The 21,649-nt window shown below is 32.3% G+C and overlaps 1 protein-coding gene across 3 annotated transcripts in view; it reads right to left on the bottom strand.

The window, feature by feature from the left end:
- The window catches only part of LOC143252792 (folliculin-interacting protein 2-like), a 116,593-nt gene extending 109,342 nt beyond the window's left edge, over positions 1–7,251 (bottom strand). The window contains exons 1-2 of one of the 3 annotated variants that reach the window (XM_076505497.1): positions 7,102–7,211; positions 29–196 (exon numbers count right to left, since the gene is read on the bottom strand). In XM_076505497.1, the coding sequence (XP_076361612.1) occupies positions 29–54 (26 nt within the window). In that variant the 5' untranslated portion in view covers positions 55–196; positions 7,102–7,211. Of the gene's footprint in view, positions 1–28; positions 197–7,101 lie in introns of all 3 variants that reach the window. The other 2 variants (XM_076505495.1, XM_076505498.1) reach the window with 2 other exon arrangements.
- Between the last annotated feature and the right edge of the window lie 14,398 nt (positions 7,252–21,649).

Raw genomic sequence — 21,649 nt, forward strand, 5'->3', positions numbered from 1 at the left:
AAAATATTCATTTTGAACGATAACTTACATGCTCGTACTAATTTTCACGTACATTGCTGGGTCTATGATAGTTCTAAGTCTTCTTCAACTCTTTTGGGATCTTCTGTGAACGATAACTTACATGCTCGTACTAATTTTCACGTACATTGCTGGGTCTATGATAGTTCTAAGTCTTCTCCAACTCTTTTGGGATCTTCTGTTTGAAAATGTCCAAAATTTGAATTTTGATTATTGATTTGAACGTTTACTCATATGTTAATACCAATTTTCAAGTATGTCAGTTCATTCAAACCTGAAAGCTCCACTTCTTGGTCTCCAATTTCTGAGGCCCATCCCCTTAGAATTTTCGAAAAATGTTTTTGTTTTCACATATTATATACAAGAGAGAGCAAAAATCTACATGCAATATTTCAAGTTGTTTTGCCACATTGTTTCAGAAGCTTTTAAAATAAAATTTAAAAAACCAGAAAAAACACAGAAACCAACCTAGGTATGTACATAGGTCAAGTGAATTACTGTATTAATTAATGATGAATACATCACAGTTGCAAGTTCAAATTCGCACAATTTTCCAGACGAAATAATGCAAGTTTTGCTTACTTCTTGTCATAGCAGTTTTGTAATACTTAGGTAATAGCAACGCTTTACTTCTATATTTTATCTATGCAGCTTTTAAGCAAATATATAATCTCTTTACACCTCTGAAAATGTAGGTGCGTTTACTTTTCGCTTAACCCTATTGTTTGCGTGGACCTTGTATTTTTAGAAAACCTGTAATGATGTCATACGTTGGCCTTAATGTCATCCCATTTCGTGGAATAAACTTGAGTCGATCGTCAAGTACTTAAGATTTAGAAATACTTTTATTTAGTTGCTCTATAAATTCCTTATTGATATTAATCTAATGTTAGAAACATTTTTTTAAAACCCATTTAACTTGTGTTAAACTATTCGCATGCGAAAAATATCTTGTTTCATAAAAGCAGAACAAGATATTGTGGAATTAATAGCTAACATCGGATATGTCGTAAAGCTTTAGGCTAACTAAATTTTAATACATGAATCAGAAGCAACTTTGAATAAAAACATTAGTTGAAACAACTTTTTAAAGATCAAACTGTATTGAAAAATACTGTTTGACGTCATTTTCCAAAACTTCTTGCTATTAAAATACACATAAAAAAGGTGAAAGCCAAAAACTGTCTTACGATTCTATGAAATACACCACTGTTTTTAAATATAATGTTATGAGTTGAGGTGTAAGAACGATAAAAAAAAAACTACAATTACAGGCAAGCATAACATTTATATGTTTGGTTTGTTTTGAATTTCGCTCAAAGCTACACGAGGGCTATGTGCACTAGCCGTCCCTAATTTAGCAGTGTAAGACTAGAGGGAAGGCAGTTAGTCATCACCACCCACCGCCAATTCTTGGGCTACTCTTTTACCAACGAATAGTGGGATTGACCGACACATTATACTGCCCCCACGGCAGAAAGGGCAAGTATGTTTGGTGTGATAAGGATTCGTACCCATGAGTAGTTATATGTACATATTTATTTGGTTATATCAGAAGATACAACTTCAAGTGGGTGCCAATACATTACAATCAGAACAAAAAAGTTAAATGCTCCAAGAAGGGTTTAACCCTAGCATACCAGACTTTATTGGATGTAACAACAAGGCTTTATTAACAATGTATATCTTCAGCCATTAATTTCTTGTTTGCAAGACTTCTGGTGATATAAAAGTAATATTCAGAGATAAATTTATATCTTTCTTCACTCATGTCCAGTTTTGAGTATAATAATAACATGGATTAAGAAGGAACAATTGCAGCAAGTTAAAAATTTTCCTAAAAAAGTTGGACCAATTTCATTTTGGTTCACCATTTGGATTAAAAGAACAGGATTTTAACCATTACATTAATGATTTTAGCTTTTGATAAAATATTATTTAAAACACGTATACTGACAAATGTTTTAATTTTATAAAGACAGGTAGGGACCCATATACATATATGTAACTTAGCTAGCTATAGTAATATTGAAATGTTTAATCCTACAATAAGTATTGGAACCAATTCCAAACTACAAAAACTGAGTTTCTTAACAGTAAAAAAAAATCCCTCCTTTAGCTCATTCTAACATCATTACAGTGAGTTGCCAAAGCAGGGATAAAATTTTGTAGTTTTGACTTTCTTGTTTCAATATCTTTTGTAGCATTAAAACTTTCTATACTACTATAGCTAGCTAGGTTACATACACTTGTATTATACTTGTTTGTTTCCTTTCTATTAGCTATGTTTCTGTGAACCACCAAGAGTGGGATGCACATATACCTGATCCGATGTTATTACCAATCACATCAACCTATCCCTAAATCTAATTATATGCTATATGCTGAAAGTACAAGAAATGAATCATTAGAAAATAATTAAGGTTCTTCACTTTTCCTGTATGCTTGTCTAGAAAAGTCATTTATATACTTACTTAGATGAAATCTTGTGGAAATGGTGAAATTTGATTCACTTTATAAACATGTATATTGTTATTTAAGCAGTTTTATAAGTACAGTAAAGTTTAGTTCTGTTAGTATTCAACTATTTTAAAAGTGGTTTACAAAGACAAGTTATGAATGTCATTTTGATCCTTACTAATAAGTACCACTAACTAAATGATATAATTGGTATACTATGGATTACTGAAAATTAGACTAAAAAATGTCCATATAAGTAAAATTTACTATAATGCTTTCTTTGTCATTTTTTGAATTTATTTCCTTCTTATATAAATATATCATGTACATATTTGCTACATTTTCAACACATACATACACATATAAAAATCGACCTTTTCCAACAGTGTAGTCACGCAGATTTTTTATAACCCTGAACTGACTTTCTAATCTCCAAAGAGATATGAAATGTTACTGTTAAAAACACTACAATGTTTCTTGGTTTTTTTTGTAGTTAAACATAAAGCTGCAAAATGGATTATATGTGTTCTGTCTACCATATGCATCAAAACCCAGTTTGTAGTGCTGGTTACTTCAATTTTGAAATTAATATGCCTATAGCCTGCACATATATAGTTACTTCCACCATAGGAAAACAAAACTCTACTTAATATTTTATTCCATATTGCCATCAATGAAATACTAGCTTCCAACCTCCACAAAAAAATAAACTTATCAATAAATCTAGCCCTGGTCCTATCACTATTTGTTGAGATGAACTAAATCGAGTCAACTATTTAAGGTACTAAAATATTTTTATATGTGTGTGTGTTATATTCAACCCTTAGTTTTAAAATGATAACTTCCTCTTAATAACATTTTGCCCCTGCATTTCTCTCCTCTCTAGCAAAAATATTTTAAGAGCAACCTACCCTCATACAATGATGTACTTATAGAAAAATGTACTACAAGTTAAAAAAGAGGTAATTATTTTCTGTGTACATCACCTACTGTTGAGATGAATTAAATGAATCCCAAACTTCGTTTGACTATAAACCTTTTCTCCATATCCAACCATAAGCTCTAAATACTCATCCAGTTTCCTCTTAAAGTACTTTACTGTTACATATTCTAGGTGAATTATTACACAGGCCAACTCCCCTATCACATAAGTAACACTACTTTAAATGGAGCCACGACTGAATTATCTCTATCTTTTCTGTCTTAAATTTGTATCTTGTAGCCATTATCTTTCCAATCTTTTTTATGTTTTCAGTTTTAGAAATTGTACGTTATTACATGTTACTTCAAACTTATATAAATATGTGATAAAAACAGAGAATTAGTCATTAAATCTAGTCCTGATCATATTATTCATCAATGCTAAGTTCTTAAACTCAGTAAAGTTGTAGCCTCTAATACTCTATAATAGCAAACACAGGGCCACTATAATGCAAATTTAGTGTCTGAACTACTGTTTCAATCTTTTTAGTTACAAGTTACCAAGTTACAAACAGTAATTGGTAGGCCTACTTATTAAAATGCACTAATGTAAATGAATGCCAAGTTTGGGATCTGCTTTTGGGGAATCCCTATAAATGTTTTCAAGAAATACTCAGGTCCCTAAGGGTTGGGTGAAAAGCTTTACTTTTGTACAAACCTTGGGACAGAGATGATTCATTTAGTACCATTTAAAAGTTGGCACAGCAAGCATTTTAGGAGTTACATGACACACACACATAAACAACTACTACTTTGCTGTTATAATGCAAATTCAATATCTTTAACAAAGTTATGAATGGTAATTGGTATATATATATTTGTATGTTCTAACGAAATTCAATTCAAATTTGGGATCCACTTTTGCAGAATCTTGGTAAATGTTTTTTTCTTGAAACACTTAAGGTTCCCTAAGATGTTTGTTGAAAACTTTTACTCATGAGCAAACCTTTGAATGGAGACTATTCTTTGCCACTGTTTAGAAGTTAGTGAATCCAGCAGTTTGGGAGAAGTGTTTTTAGGTAACACCTAATTCTTTAAATCATGGAATATATTTACTTTTGTTAGTTGACTTTGCTTTTTATCTAGGTGTGTGCATATAATGTTTACTACAGTTTGTGGAGGAAACTTATTGATGTTGATGAAGCATTGTTTTATTTTGTCTAATTTGTCTTTAATCTTATCTGGTGAGCATAGTTTTATGGCTGTGTTTATTTCGTTTCTTAGTATGTTGAGTTTTTGTTTTGTTTTATTTGCTGAGTTCAAGGAATATATAGTCCGGTATGGGTGATTTTTTGGTGGATTCCTGTTTTGAATTGTGCATCGGTTCTTGTAATTTTGAGGTTAAGAAATGATATTTGATTGCTTTTTAAATATATAATTTTCTCTACAAGTGGATTTTCTCATCAGCGGATAGATAATAAAGTTAGAAATAACTGAAAATGATAAATGTCTTGCTTAACTTATGATTTTTGGTAGAGCACAAAACATTACAAACAATACACATAGTGGAAAGGATTTTGTTATGAGGTGAGTTCACATAAATAACAAAACCTGCTACATTATTATAGTATATAATGACTTGGGTGATACCCTTTTTGCAAATTTTTATTACCCACTGCAGCTCTTTCTTTGGCATCTTGTATGTTCTTCTTATTGTTGAAATTGGTGTCACCAACAAGAGGATTTGGTCTTGTTCTACAATCAAGAAGTGTAGATACTGTATGAATTAAAAACTTTGTGCTGATCCAGCAGGATATGCAAAATCTTAACTGATTCTGACCTCATCACCTTCTTGTAGATGTTCTTCAACAGGAGCCAGTTACTGTTTGCCATTGAATTTGCAGGCAACATAGTTTGCAACATTTTCTATCAAGACAAGTTCTCTATCAGTATTCTAAAATTTTATGGTTTTTCCACATCTTGGGCAAAATAATCCCTCATAGTCAATTATGAGAAGGATCCATCACTTGGACAGAAGAAATGGAACTATTGTCCCTGTAATCATCACTGATCAAGCCTCAAGCATTCAAGATTTTCTCTTCAGTAGTGACTCCATGTATTCAAAATAAAATGAATTTTGAGAGAGCTTCCACAGCTCATTTGAAAAAGGTTATTTGGGTAAAGATTACATCAGTTGACCTTTAAGACAATGTTTTTGTTGCAAGTTGCTTGACAGTTCCACTTTTGCGATCATAGCACTATTTCCCATAGCTACTTTGTTCACACTCTCAAGTTTTGCTTGTGATATGCAAGGTTAATACATATCGTGGTCATTTTACTTCAAAGCAAAACCATCCAATGAGTAAAACAAATAAGTTATCTCCATTTTTGTTTTCAGATATGCAAAGATTTTCTTTACAGATAAATAAACAGCAATGGTGACACAGGTTAAGCAAGTTGAAACAGCAACAAAGCTCAAACTTTTGATTTCTTGAGTGTGAATAGACAATAAAAATGAGACAATGTGACCTAGTCATTTTTCCAGTGAAATCTTTGAGCTGCATCTCACACAATTAGTATATAGTATTCAGACAAATTGAAAATGATACATATTTTAATTTTTATGATTTACAGTTGTAAAAGCTGTAATTTGTTTAAAAAAAGTTACTTTATCAGTAAGTAACTCAAAATTAACTTATTCACACATATTTTAGATATGTGTATTGTTCCTAAAATCAAAAAGTGTTATGAAAAAAATGACGAAACAATTGCTTTTCCCTGTCTACCTGCACCTGGCATGCTCAGAGGTAAAGTTATGTACTTAATAGCTTACAGCAAGATAATTCATAAATGACTCACCGTACGAAAGGCATAATGGTACCATCAAATAAAAAGGATTTAGGCACTATTATTGTAAAATTCTGAAGCCAGTGCCTCTTCATTTAATGCTTTCCAAACCATATTATAAACTTTAAAATATTATAAGTTAACTTCAGCAAGGTGACTAGCTGTTGAAATCTCTGGTAAGGCTTTTTTACGGTACTTGCTCAGGTTAGTACTTTTCCTACAGAAAGGTCTTAACAGAAAAAAATTAAAGCTACCAGTATGTTCACAAAAAAGTACACAGACAAGCAACTGGAATAACGTTTTGTTTAGGAAAGTTAAGTTGTGATAAAAAGCTTTTCACTACATCTTCAATATTATAGGTATAGGTTTAAACTTCAAGAATTACAAATTCAAATGCCAACTCCTTTTTTTTTGCAACATTACTTCTTGGTCATTTAACAACATCTATAATTGTTTACCAGTGATAACGTATAGTATACAGTTGGTGTTTTATTAATTGGGAGTTTCTGTTTTCTTAGTTACACTATTCAAAGTTTGTTGTTGTTTTTGTCATGGTACTGATTTGTTGACTTATCGTGATATAAAATAAACTAACTATAGAATTAACGTTAGTAGTAAAATAAGTCACACTTTAGATGGAAATCAATGAAGATTTCATACTTTCCGCGTTGGTCATCATGTAGTTAGTTATAACTTTCACAAAACGATAAACCATGTAAACATAAGAGCATGGGCATGGCTTCGATAGATAATCTACAGTGATCAGTTTCTAAAATATGGTGAATTCTCTCAGTTGGATAAACAATAATTTTACTTCCAAATATCTCATTTTCTTGCTTTTAAAATACTTCTTACCTGTTTGTTTCGGACCAAAGTTCATGAGAATGGGAACTTCTATATGATTGTTTCCTGTTGCTAAACAATCTTGAAAGTAACGGCGGCGCCATGTTATTGTACAAAGTAAGTAATAATCATGTGACTATGTGACCAGACACTCTATCTCGGTCTTTTGGGAACTCCCGGAGATAATGATTGGTTAGTTTTGCAAGACACGTCCAAATCTAGCGTCTAGACTTTCAGTTATACAAAGATGTAGGCGTATGTATTTAAAATAGGGTTTATGACTCAGAGCAAGAGTGTAGTTTCTGTGGTTCAAAACTTGAGAATTACAAGAAACATTCACAAAGGAATATCTACATCTTTTTTTTCAATTGAATGATAATTTTTAACTTTTTTAAAGAGTATGTTTAAATACAATAATTCTTTACAAACCTTTCATCCCGGGGCGCGAATTCGAATCCCGTCTTTGAATGTTTTAGCTCTTTCATCGGAGGAAGAGGCCAAAAACACCTGACTCTCTCAGGCCCTTCACGACCGAATTTCAATACAGACAGACAGATAGTTCTTTCATCCGTGAAGGCATTGTAATGTTTAAAAAAATCTCACTTTTTGCCTGTAAAAGTAACCCAAGAGTTGGTAGTGTTATCTTAGCTACTTTTCTTGAATTATATTTCTTCTAAATTACAAACGGTTATTGCACATAACCCTCAAGCAGCTATGCGCGAATTTCAAGAAAACCAAAAAAATAAGTGACTGATAATTAGTATAATTTTTGTTTGTGTTGCTGAGTGTTTGGTGAGGACACTTAACTACAATGGGTTATAGCTTTAATTACTAAACAGTAATATGATGTTGTTTATTTATGCAATAACCTCAAATATTTCTTTATTTTGCAATATATATAAATGTTCTGAAATATAAACATGCAACTAAACAAGTAATTTAAAGAGTTTTGTTTCATTTATATGTACGTTTGTGACATTCTTATAAAAAGTAGGAGCCAACAGTATTAAGTTGGAAGTACAAGAGATATGGACGGGAAAGGTAAGATCAAATATCTGTGCTACATAAGAAATTAAGTTTTTATTATACACACTTCAGCAGTTGATTTCGGGGTTGGTATTGTGGTCCCGAAACCACCCCTAAATTCCATATATGGTTTATCGGGACATACCAATCAACAAACTCAAGAAGTGAAAAAGTATTCGGACTACTCTTGTGGGCGAGAACGGAGATTAGCTCGTTTGTGCATCGGCAGACAAAAGGAGCTGAAGGGGGGAGTGACTTCCCAAACGAAAGTTTAAAAAACAAAAACGTCTTAATGCTTTTAGCTCAGAAACAAATGGGTTGCTAATGTGGTTTATTGGAATGTGAAGTATATTTTCGAACTTCATTTTTGAAAGTTTAACATATACAAGATGATTTTCCAGAGGTTTTTAGCGCATTTCTCTTTTCTAGATGACGTAAAAGCGCAGAGCTTCCTGAGTCATCACCTCTAGACTTCATGGGGGCCATAAGGTAGACCAGTGAATTCCACACAGTAGATCCCCATGCTCTCGTTGGCGCCTTAGGCGCCATCTTTCCATAACTTCTCCTCCCCCAACACACACCCAACGCTGTCTCTGGACCTGCCATCGCATTTTTATGTTTATTTAGTAATTTGAATTAGCTCTGAACAAATTTCTGATGAAGTAATATATGGCTTCGAAAGCAAAAATACGATATGATTCTTGGTACCACCCCAAAAATGTTTATGTATCTGCTACTGCACTTAAGAACGGATACCTTTCTTGGTTTTATTATTGTGTCTGGCCTGTTTTTCAGCTCAAAAGTAATTTATGTGTCTAGTAAAACTAGAAATGAGGTAATTAAATTTTTCATGGTACCAGATATGAACAAATAATTGGATTTGTTACTCACTTTCAAATAAAGATGACCTAATAGAATATCAAATATGCAATCCTAAGTTATATATGTCATTAAATATTCACTGTTGTATATGTAGTATATATATGCATTCATCCTTACGTTTTAGTATGATGGACAACAAAAATGAAAAGATGATATTGCTGCATAGTCAAATGAATATGATTTCAATGAAATAGCCATTGTAGCATTTAACAAAATCTTGATACAATGATTACTTGAAGTATATGACTACTTACGCCTTGTTCAAAAGAAAACTAACTAAGTGCAGCACACTAGCATGAAAAGGAGTCAAAATATTCCTTAAAATGTTTAAATGAGAAGATATATTATTTACTAGTTATAGAAGAGTATCATCTGGCAGTTTTCAACTATGATACCTTCATTGTGGTTGAATTAATTAGACAAAGTCATTAACTGCATATTTTTCGAAAACTTAAAACACATTACATGAAATTGCTCTATTTTTTCTCAAATAATATTGGTATTCTCAAGTTAACTTGCTTTATCACTAAGCACAGTAGTGCTTTGTATGTAAGGATGGGCTAAGATACAAATAGCTACTGCATTTAGTGTATTACTCTATAATGCTTATAAATAACTGATAAAGTTGCGTTATAGCCTTACTTGAGCACTAATTGTCATATCAAATGTTTCATAGTTTGTGAGACTCTTAGCATAATTGATATGTGTTACTGAGGTGGAAAACTGTGAACTAGTCAGCAAACCAAAGTGTCTATCTTTTTTCTCTCCCTCTCTCTCGCTAGCCAAAAAATGAATGAGATTTCCACAATGGCTTTATTATGACAGAAAGCATTTTAAGAGCACTTGGGAACAAATTATCGCTAAGCTCGGTATGTTAGTACGAGCTGAGAAAATAATGGTAACTTGCATTCCATTTATTACTCTATAATGCTTACAAATAACTTTTAAAGTTGAGAAAGAACCTTGTTTGAGTAGCTAATTCCCTTTATCAAGTGTTTCAGAGCTTGTATAAGAAATATTATTCTGTTCTTCTATCACGTGTATTTTGATGGGAAATAATAAAAAAGAAAACTACTACATAATAGTGAGTTTAGTTTATAATAACAGTTTAATTTCTGGTCATTAGATGGCAGCTCAAACTATTCTTATATAATGGCCATTTGTGACTTTTTATTGCCCAAACATGATATCTACCAAAACAATTTCAGTAAATAAATAAATATAGAAATAATAATCTAAATTGATATCCAAGGTATCAAGAAGATCAAGTGTTTATACAACTGACAGATCTGTGTGCGTATTAGTGATGTCTGAGTTTCAAAACACCAATTTCTGTTATATACCACTCCACTTTTCTTCCCATTTTCAGTGAGGCTGAGCTTGGCAGTTGTTTATGTATGTATGGTATCATAATTCACCTTAATGCCAGTCCAATGCTTCACGACACCCCTACAATCCCGTAATCCAAAATTAGAGAAGTTAACAAATCTGATTTCATAGTGACCATATATATTACGATTGGATTATAAAAATCAAACGAAAATATTCTCGTTTCAACTACTTCAATGAAATTGCTAAAAAACGAAAAGTGGAAATACGTAATTAAAAATGTGAAGGGCCCAGCATGGCCAGGTGGTTAAAGCACTCGACTCGTAATCCGAGGGTTGCTGGTTAAAATTCCCGTCATACCAAACATGCTCGCCCTTTCAGCCGTGGGGGCGTTATAATGTGACAGTAAATCACACTATTTGTTGGTAAAAGAGTAGCCCAAGAGTTGGCAGTGGGTGGTGATGACTAGCTGCCTTCCCTCTAGTATTAGTTCTAAATTAGAAATGGCTAGCACAGTTAGCCCTTGTGTAGCTTTGCGCGAAATTTAAAACAAACAAACCAAAAGTGTGAAAAATTAAGTATGATGTAGGAATGGCAATGCCAAAAATACAGAAACAAAACAAGACAAAACCCTAAAAATACCTACATAAGTAACCAGTAAATACTGACTCAGTCTTATAACATTATGGATTATTAGTAGTATTCAGTTTAATCAAGTGTATGTGTGTATGTTTTTCTTATAGCAAGGCCACACTGGGCTATCTGCTGAGGCCACTAAGAGAAATCAAACCCCTGATTTTACCATTGTAAGTCCCTCGAATTATCGCCGTATTAGCGGGGGCATACGCTTTTATTCAAACCCGCATTCATGAAACTGACAGGAATTCAACAATTAGCTGTAGATGAAAGTTGAAACTTTGTAGAATGGACAGCAACTGCCTGTTGTGGAGACACAAAGTGTAGAGGACGACGTTTCGAAAGCATGACATGAAGACGAAAGGCGGAAGACTTTCGGAACGTCGTCCTCTACACTTTTTGTCTCCACAACAGACAGTTGCTGTCCATTCTACAAAGTTTCAATTTTTATCTACAGCTATTTGTTGAATTCCTGTCTTTTACACTTGTGTCTCCACAACAGGCTATTTCCGTCCATTCTACAAAGTTTCATCATGAATACTCTGTCTAAACAATCTATCAAAGAGCAGATAAAAGTTATTCTTGTAAAAATTTTGTTATTTTTGTCGTGAATTTTATTTAAGTTTGTATGTTCATTCCTATTTTATTTCTTTACGTTTTTGCATTGAAATCTCTACTTCATGATTAATCTTTCCAACTTTTTTATTACTTATAATGAGAGGATCAGCATGATAAATCATGAGAAGTGATACTGAACTTAACTAAACTGAGTTTTGAGCCATACAATAAAAATAATTGACACAATGTGTGACACAAAATAAAAACTATATTTATTAAATATACAAAATAAGTGTGCTTACTTGGGCACCGAATGTAACGGATTTAATATTATTTTAATTAGTGAGCTTTGATTTTTGTTTTTGAATTTCGCGCAAAGCTACTCAAGAGCTATCTGCGCTAGCCGTCTCTAATTTAGCAGTGTAAGACTAGAGGGAAGACAGTTAGTCATCACTACCCACTGCCAACTCTTGGGCTACTCTTTTACCAACAAATAGTGGGGTTGACCGTTACACTATAACGCTCTCACGACTGAAAATGCGAGCATATTTGGTACAACGGGGATTCGAACCCGCGATCCTCAGATTACGAGTCGAACGCTTTAACCCACCTGGCCATGCCGGGCCCAGTTACTGACTTTAATTCAGTTTAATATATGTAACATATATTCTTAAATGAGTATTGCGCAGGTTCCGCTTGCTCTCTAAATTTGTACAAGATTCTCAAGTGTAAGAATCAATAATATATGTTTCACATTGTTGTCAAGTGAACTGTTGAGAATTTCGCTTAAAAATTATAAATCGATGCGCCAAAAGACAGAAGAATATTGTTGGCCGGCTACAGTCAATATCCTCAATATCCTATAAGCCTCGGAAGCTATAATAGTGATTAACACATGTTAATCGGACAATTACAGAATTTGACAAGGAATGTTTATACATTTCGAACATTACAAACCGTTCAACTTCAGTGAATTGTCTTTGTCGGTAAAAGTCAGCTTGTAAACGGTGTTAGACCAAATAAGAATAGAACTAACTAGCATCCCCATCAAGTGAAGTGTATTTCTATGTTAACATAAAATTAATTTGCTCGTCGTGAACCTGGAACCTCGATAAAATATCCAGTTTCAGACCAGATAGAAGATTGAATATTGTTTACAAGTTTGTAACATTTTTGTATATAAAGAATCATTTGCAATAACCGTCATTATAAACTGTATTATTTTTTGTATATTAAAATAAAGTTGTATTAAGAAAGAAGATTGTGTGTATCGATCTTGTTGACAAATACAATGAATTTGTTACATATCGATATTAAATTACCTTCTAAATTAAAATTTCCGGCTATTAGAAATCGTAACACAATAAATCAGAGATTCGTTCGAGATAAATTACAATAGGTAACAATATATTGTGTTAGTACCTATGCGATTGTTAATTCTCATTTAACTTAGAAGAAACTGTAATTTTGAGATATGATCTGGCCTACCACTGAATGATAATTCTTTTGTATGTATCTCCAGGTGCTATAAGACAGCTTGAACAAAATGAACTTAAAGGATTAAGGCTCGGCATGGCCAAGCGTGTTAAGGCGTGCGACTCGTAATCTGAGGGTCGCGGGTTTGCATCTCCGTCGCTTCAAACATGCTCGCCCTTTCAGCCGTGGGGGCGTTATAATGTGACGGTCAATCCCACTATTCATTGGTTAAAAAGTAGCCCAAGAGTTGGCGGTGGGTGGTGATGACTAGCTGCCTTCTCTCTAGTCTTACACTGCTAAATTAGGGACGGCTAACACAGATAGCCCTCGAGTAGCTTTGTGCGGAATTCAAAACAAACTTAAAGGATTTCCGATTTATTGTTATGCGAAAACTGCACAGACTAAGAGTAAACAAAAAGTTTGGAAATTATTACATTGAAAAAGGAAGATAGAAAATATATAATATGACTGCATATCTTACGTTTTATTTTCCTCTATTTCAGACTTTTACTTAATTTGACTCTTAAATTTAACTTGAAAACTAACTTTGCCTTACCATCGCTGCACAGTCAAGAAGGGTGTTACATAACTTTAATTATTGTTAACGATTACGTGTAACATGGTTGTCACAATCCTTAATGAATCACAACTTATAACAACCCTTCAACTAAAAAAATACATAATTAAATAACAAATTAGTCATGATAAAAATCAATTCCTTGATGGCATAGTAACATTAAAGTGAAACAATTTCGAACAATGAGACTATATATATATGCACATGTACGAGTATATATATATATAAAAGAAAATGAAAACCCTTTAAAATAGAAAACGACCGTAAACAAAACTAAAATACTTTGTCAGAGTAAACCTGAAATAACCCCTATAATACGGAGTGTTAATTTACGTTACCCAGACACTCGCACAATTCAAAAATTAACCTTTTAGTAAAACTACAAAGGGAAAATTATTCAAAGTGACATTAAATAGTATGATATAAACACTTTAAAATATATTAAAATCTTCAGTTACAACATTAAGTGTACCATACAAAATGTTATGTACGTATTATATTAAATGAAGAAATTACTCTTTACAAAGTGATACGAGCAGATAGTTCTCGTGTAGCTTTGCTTAAAATTCAAAACAAACCAAAACAAAGACATACGATAAAAAGAAAAATCAAACCATGTATTAAAATACATCAAACATATTTCACAAACTACAGAGTAAACTCTTTAGGCATGGTCAGGAATTTGGTCTTAAATAGCAAAGGTCCAGACTAAAAATGTAAGATCAGGTGAATTCCAGTCGATTAGAAGTTCAACAAAATACATAAGTTGAAAATGGTCATAATTTCTCAGTTACACCAATAACATGCTCCAAAATCTTTCACAGCTATTGTCATAGCTTTGTATCTTGGTCAAGTGAAATTTCTATGGGCTTTACACGTACTCGTGCTGTATATTGCCCATAACAGACGGTCGCCTGTGAACGTCCCATTCTACAGGCTTTGTAGGGTTTTCGGCTGACCAGTACCTTAAACCATATTGCCCTCTCTCATCTCCGTTAGACAACAGCCAAAAGAGTTCACTCTTAACCCAGTTTCCTTCCTCTTTCTAGCATCTGGTTATCACAAAGATAGAGCCTGGTTCTGCTAGGAAGAAATGGAGGTTGAAACCATGAAAGTAATTCTTATACACCTGATCTGACCATGGCTAGGAAATTCCAACCCTTACTTATGACTGTTAGATTACACTAAGATTTACATTGTCTCTCCTTGAGGATTTTTTCCAGTTACAAGTTTAGTACTAGTTTTGGTTTGACTTATTTTTACCATATGTGCGTTAACTTCCACCTACCTCTCACATACTTACAGTTTGTATTTTATGCATTATTAGTGCACTTTATGGTGAAACAATGTTAAGAAAATAGTAATGAAAATTATGTACTTACTGTGAATTTAATTAATTAACTACTGATAGTTTCACCAACGTATGAGTATTTCAATTTGAACCAAACAATTTTATCTTACACAACTCTTTCTAAAAAAACATCAGGTCAGACTGTTTTCTTTCAAACCAAGTGTGAATTTCTTTATTAATGTTATCTCTTCTATGGAAATTCTCTATGTGCCAAATATTTCAATTTTAAAATTTAAACACTCTCTCATTTGCATTAATGGAAAGAACAGGAGCACTGTTTTTCAAATAACATATTCTAGGCTATTATCACATTTTACCTTACATTGCATAGTCTCATCATCTTGTATCAAATCCTTTCCCCCCACTTCACATATTGTTTACTATGGTGTTTTTTTTTTATGATTCATCCACGTTATACATGGATCATTGATTATTTTTTATATATTGTTCCCATATGCATGAAAGACAACACATATTTGTTTATATGCATATATTTCCATTATATGTTTATAACAGTCTGCCTTTGATTTCAATGTAAATTACTTGGGTAACCTAATCTTCACAGGTTACTTTCTGAAGCTATGTTTCAGTAACTGCAGCCTCATTATATACTGTCAACTCCTCTTTGTCTTAAAGCAAAACCAAATAAATAATCACTGGCAGAATTCTGCAACTAAGACGTTTTTTTTTACTTAAATTATCATCAGCAATAATTAATAGTCATGCTGTTACTACCGTGTGTCAGCAAACACTTGAAAGAAACACAACTCCTTCACTGCATAGAGAAATGTTTTACATTTTGCAAGTATATGGGAATTAATGTAATAAAGACCAGGCAGCATGCTTCAGAGTTATTGCCACTCAGCAAGCTCAGTGATTTTCTGATAATGCTTTACAATCTTTTGCATCATAAAATTCCAGTGGAGTCTTAAAAACCAAGGGTTGCATCCACATTCTGACAGCTACTGATTTTGTAACCATGTCACTGTTATATCTTACAAATAAATCATGTTGCAATCATAAAATATAGTGCTTATGTTATACCGTGATATACTATCTGGCATTTTGGAAAGCAAGAATTTTAAAGTCCTTTAACTTAGCTTCCAAGTTTGAGCTACAATCTTTAGTTGTACAAAGCCTTCATGTACTACAAATTAGATCTACTACCTTAATATCTTAGCTTTTGATAGTTGGCTAGTCTCACCCATATCAGTTGGAAACTAACAGATGTACTTCAGTACTTCCTCTTCAGGCTCACTGTGGACAATCAATTAAATACTTTTATATCTTTCCTCCTTGTCAGGTGAGTTAGCATGACTTGAGATGTCATCCTCATATTTACCTGATTCTTCAGTTTTAATTTCAGACTCCTTGAAGACAGTAATGATAGTTTCATCTGTAATATATGGCCACTGTTTATCATGATCCATATGTTTTTGCAACTGCAATAAAGTTTACAGCTTCTTCATCTTTCTTTCATATACATAGTAATTAGTGGTCAACTTCTTGCTTGGTCACACTAATCTCTTACCACTGTTTTCTTGTTGTGCTCTTTAGAGACCCAACCTTTATTTGCAATATGATCAAGAACTTCCACTTTTACTGGCTCCAGTTGCCTTAGCCTAGTCAATTGTCAGAACTGTCTTTCACCAATGACTCCAGTATTTGCTGTTCTGGCACATATATAGTGGACAGTTAAATATGTATTATTTTACTTAAAATTCTTCTTTCCTCATCAAGTAAGTTGGAATTACTTAAAATGGCATCTTCATTTTCCTCTGACTCTTTGTTCTCAACTTCAGATTCCTGGTCAAGTCAGTGCATGAGAAGTTCATCTGTAACATATGGATGCAGCTTATTCACTTGCTTTAGGAACTGTGATAACACCAACCCAATTCCATTATCACTGAGGTTAATGCTCAACAAAAACCTGCTATATATTGTGGATATGCCAGTAGTGTAGTACCCCCTAAAGAAAACTTTAGGGACTGTCATGTTTGGCTACATTCTTTGCTCCATCCAATGTGTGTGTCATTTTCAATGATCACAGGCAATGATGTCGGTATCTTGGAGAATTTAAAAAAAAACTATCGGTAGTATGTTTCAAAACCAATGAAACTATGGATTTCTTGCTTAGTCATAGGTTTTTCAATTAAACAGATGTATTTCAGAACTTCAATATTATTCAGGTTATTGAAAATAAATCATTACAGAGACATTTCATTTCTTTGCATTGTATTCAACATAAAGTGAATAGAAAGAATGTATACAATGAATACACCAATAAAAAAATGTATATTAAAAAGTTTATACATCATTGCTTCCATCCATTGTTCACATAAAGAATTAGAAAATAAAATAAATCTTGTTTTAAACACTTGATTAATTTTTTGTAATTCACAAAACATTAAAAGAAATAAGACAAAAAATAACACATACCAAGAATAGGCAAAAAGTTACAAAACAATAAATAAAAATAAATTAATTATGATAATTATATCATACAGAGAAAAACAGTTTATGAAAATGTGAAAAACACAAGATATTAAAACATAATTTATACAAAAACCTGGTCTGAAAATGAAAGTTACTAAAAACAAATCTTGTAAAAAACAAGGGCTACACATATGGATCTGTCTATCAAATCAACTGTAAGAAATTTAAACTACATATAATAATGAAAGTGGTATAAATCTAATAAATAAGATATAATGAACATTTAAAAGGGCTACCACATGTATATTAATCCTTAATAACATCAAATAAATTATGAAAACATGACAATATCTGATAAAAAAAACAAAAGATGTACAGAAAAAAACATCCTTAAGGAGACATCATTATTAAAAATACATCAATCTAACATAAGTATTTATGAATGATGTACCTTTATAAAAACACTATCACAGATGACTTCTGTTTAGTCATTATAAAAGCTAATGTAAATTCTCTTTCTCTTTTATTATTGAGGATGCATTGCTGTCGAAGTTAAATGTTTTGGTTTATGTGTTATTTTCAATTTCCTAACTATTTAGAGAGATATTTGAGTTCTCTTAGCAAATATAATTAACTTGCTTTCTGTGTTGCTCAAATTGTTTTATAAATTTTAAAGAAAATTGAAGATGTTGAGCCACATGCTCACCACATGACTTTTTAACTTTTACTGAATATGAATATCAACGTTGAAACATCTATATGAAAAGTAACTTATCATACAATATTAGTAAATGTATTATTATATTATTATAGCAGTCTCATGTAAATTTTCTTTTTCATCATATCTATTTTTGATTCTACCATGTCTATGGTCCAGGCTAAGACATGTGAAAAGCATAAGATTTATTTGAGACAGATAGCAGTCCATATGAATTACCAGCACATTAAAAAATTTTCCATAGAACATTACAACCAAACCATTGTTACACATTTTACACATGAAAATAAATAAAGGCTGGAATAAAGGAATACATCTGACTTGAATAAAAGTGAAACTTGGAGTCACTAGGGTCAGACATCAGATATTCTTATGCTGCAAAATGTACATGGCAATAATAGCTGCAGAAAACTATTAATCATCAGTGGTGTGGATCTATTGTAAAAAAGAATATACACCTCTGAGTTCAGGAAAAGCCAACTTCACTGATGGATGGTCTATTAATCCTGCAGTATATGCAGAACAAATTGAAAGTGTTTTATGATCAACCCAGACAGAAAGAAACACAACTATAATATGAAAAGTGAACTGGGATCATGGTTAAAGATAGTTACTTGCTCTTCTTTTTTAGTTATCATGTCGTGAATCACATTTAACCAGCATACAGGTAAGATGCTAGAGACACACACCTGGTTCACAGTTTTCGAGGATTTTCTTCTTAACTGATAAGTTAAGAACCAAACCATTTTTGAGGATTTTCTTCTTAACTGATAAGTTCTAAAATTTAAAGCTAGTAATGGTCTGAAGGTAAATGATAGGAGAAACATATCAAGTTTCTTTTAGTTTGAAAGTTTTAACATGTGTTGTTTACCAAATCTTTTTTGCACTTTTGTACATTTGGCACACATGTCGATGTACAGCATGCTAATGACTAGCTTTGGAAGTAGGGACCTTCTCCTTGTTATAATTAAATGTTGTCAAGTTTTGTCAACCTTCACCATTTCTGAATTTTTCCACATAAGGTGCCACTGAAAAATTCCTAAGACTTGTACTAATGTGTTCTTTAGTAATGTTGCTCCTGAAGAAATTTAGACAGAGATTACATCTATATCTTCCTCATTTGAAGTTCATAAGCTACTTTAGTGATATTTGACCTAAAAAATGATGAACTTCCCACCATACAAATAGTGACATTAATGTTTGAAACTACTACAACTTTAGTAAGTTTAGATAAGTTACTCAGGATCACAGTAACAGGAATAATGAGTAGTTTTAAAGCAGATAGACAGCAAATAAATCAAATTTGACTAAGAGGATCAGAAACGAGGTACAGTTGTTTAACTTGGAATTGAAAAAAAAAACAGCAAAAGAAATAATGTATGTGACATTAGCCATTCTTGATGATGGCTTTCATCTTTGCAAGAACAATAAGGTTCAATATTACAAAATATCATAAACTTTAACCAATTTTTCAATACCCAAGCAAAACTCATCAAGAACTAACTTTATTTGGAACTGTATTCAAGTTTAGCCAATATTTCCAAAATGAAACATCACCCACTCCAGAAGACAAGTCTTGTTATTAAAAATTGAGACAGTGACTTCCATCATCTCTTTAACTGCATATGTACAACACATGAGGGAAACCAATTGATGACTCATCTATCATACAGAAACAAACATTCTGCACTAGTCCTAACTATGATTGAGTGTTTAAAGTATTTAGTGTAATTCTTAGCAAGGAACATACTGTTCATATATTAGCCTAATTACAATTAACATGCAATATTTTATATTTACTTGAGTAGACTCAGTGTCATTTCCTTAATTTAACCAAACACTGAAACATCTTTTTATTACTAATTACATTTGTTTATAATAATCTATGATAGTGTAGTAAAACATTAACCAGTTGCTACTAAAGTACAAACTCTCATACAAATAGAAATGGTGAGTCTGTTGAGCATGAACTTTTGTGGTTCATTGTAAAGTTAGCAAGTTTTTGATGATATGGGATGTATTGGTTCAAATTGATGCTTTTCAAACTTCACAAAACTACTTAAAACCTTCACACACCAGGCAGATCTAACATTATGTAATTACCATTAGAAACAACTGATTTTACATTTTGTTTTCAGTTAGAAGCATGAAGTAAACCAAGGGAACTTATAATGTTAAAATCAGCTGATTAGATCCTCAAGCTACAGTGTGTGGGGCAGATTCTTTACAGATGTAGCCAATATGAAATAATAAAAGAATTGAAACTGCTCAATAAAAGAAATAAATTTGTATCTTTCTTAGTTTCAGTGAAATAATATTTTATACCCAACTTCTGGTAGTGCATGTGTCACATTTGGGATGTTGACTGTATATGCCTGTTTCACTAATTGTAGAATAGTAGCATTGAAGTCAAGCCTTAGTATTACTAAAATCAGACTATACATTCAAATTTGATAAATATGCCAGATATAGCAGATTCTTATTGCTCCATAGCATAATTAATAAACTACCAAGAAATAACTTTGAACATATTCATCTCTTCAGAACACTTTAAAACTCAACCAGAATAATTAATAATAATTATTGTAAGTTAACCATGTACCATTTTGACAACTAGTGGATTTACACACTTCGGAGTAAATACTGCCTACTGGGTCAAAAACATTTAAGAAGTACATCTGTGATATTTATAATCAGATAAGTAACACTGACATGACTGCAGATAAACTTGGAAATTACTTAAGGACTGTCTTTTCTCCCAGTTCATACAACATCAACCATAAGCAAAACAGCACTGATGATACAACAAACCTAAAATAGATGATTGGATTATTGGATCAAAATGTAAAACACTATTACTTGGTGAAATTAACCTTTATTTAAAGAAACAGATCAATGCATGACTTTTTTTGCCAAATATTATTGGCTTTTAGACCCAATTTGTAGATTTAGCTGTACTAGACAGTATTTTATTGCCAGCACGTGTCAAGCAGGAATGTAAACCAATCAAGTACGTAGCAGGTAGCTTTTAAGTTCATGTAGTGAGGTAACTGAGACAAAAGTCAAAGGGAAATATTATTCAAGAGATGAGAAATTTTTCCTCAAGTAGACTTTCCTAGATCTGATCAACCCAATACCAGAGATAAAGCTGGGTGATCAATAAGTACTGGTGACTATCTATTTCTATATAATCAAACTATCAGGAATTTATTAGCTGAAAACTTTCTTGGTCCATGTGTTAGGAAAAAAAATGAATAAAAAAGCCAATTATCATGTGTTTTTATTTATGCAGAGCTGTATTTACCACTTTGGGGAGGTAGACAAGGAATCAACTCACCTGCTACCTCAAAGATTGCTATAAATAACTATTCTGATGACTAAGTTTATAAACCCACAACAGAAGCACTATTATGGCATTGATCTTGACCAGATATAACTTATTTCATTCTGAACATTTAAAGGCCAGCAGATTCATGTTACTATTTGTAATTTATATTTTTGGAGAATCAGTACATAAAGAACAAAAACAGTTAGTGTAAACAAAAAATACATTTTGTTTTCATATATATAT

Source organism: Tachypleus tridentatus, chromosome 6, assembly GCF_004210375.1.
Source record: "Tachypleus tridentatus isolate NWPU-2018 chromosome 6, ASM421037v1, whole genome shotgun sequence".
In the NCBI taxonomy this organism is placed as follows: Eukaryota; Metazoa; Arthropoda; class Merostomata; order Xiphosura; family Limulidae; genus Tachypleus; species Tachypleus tridentatus.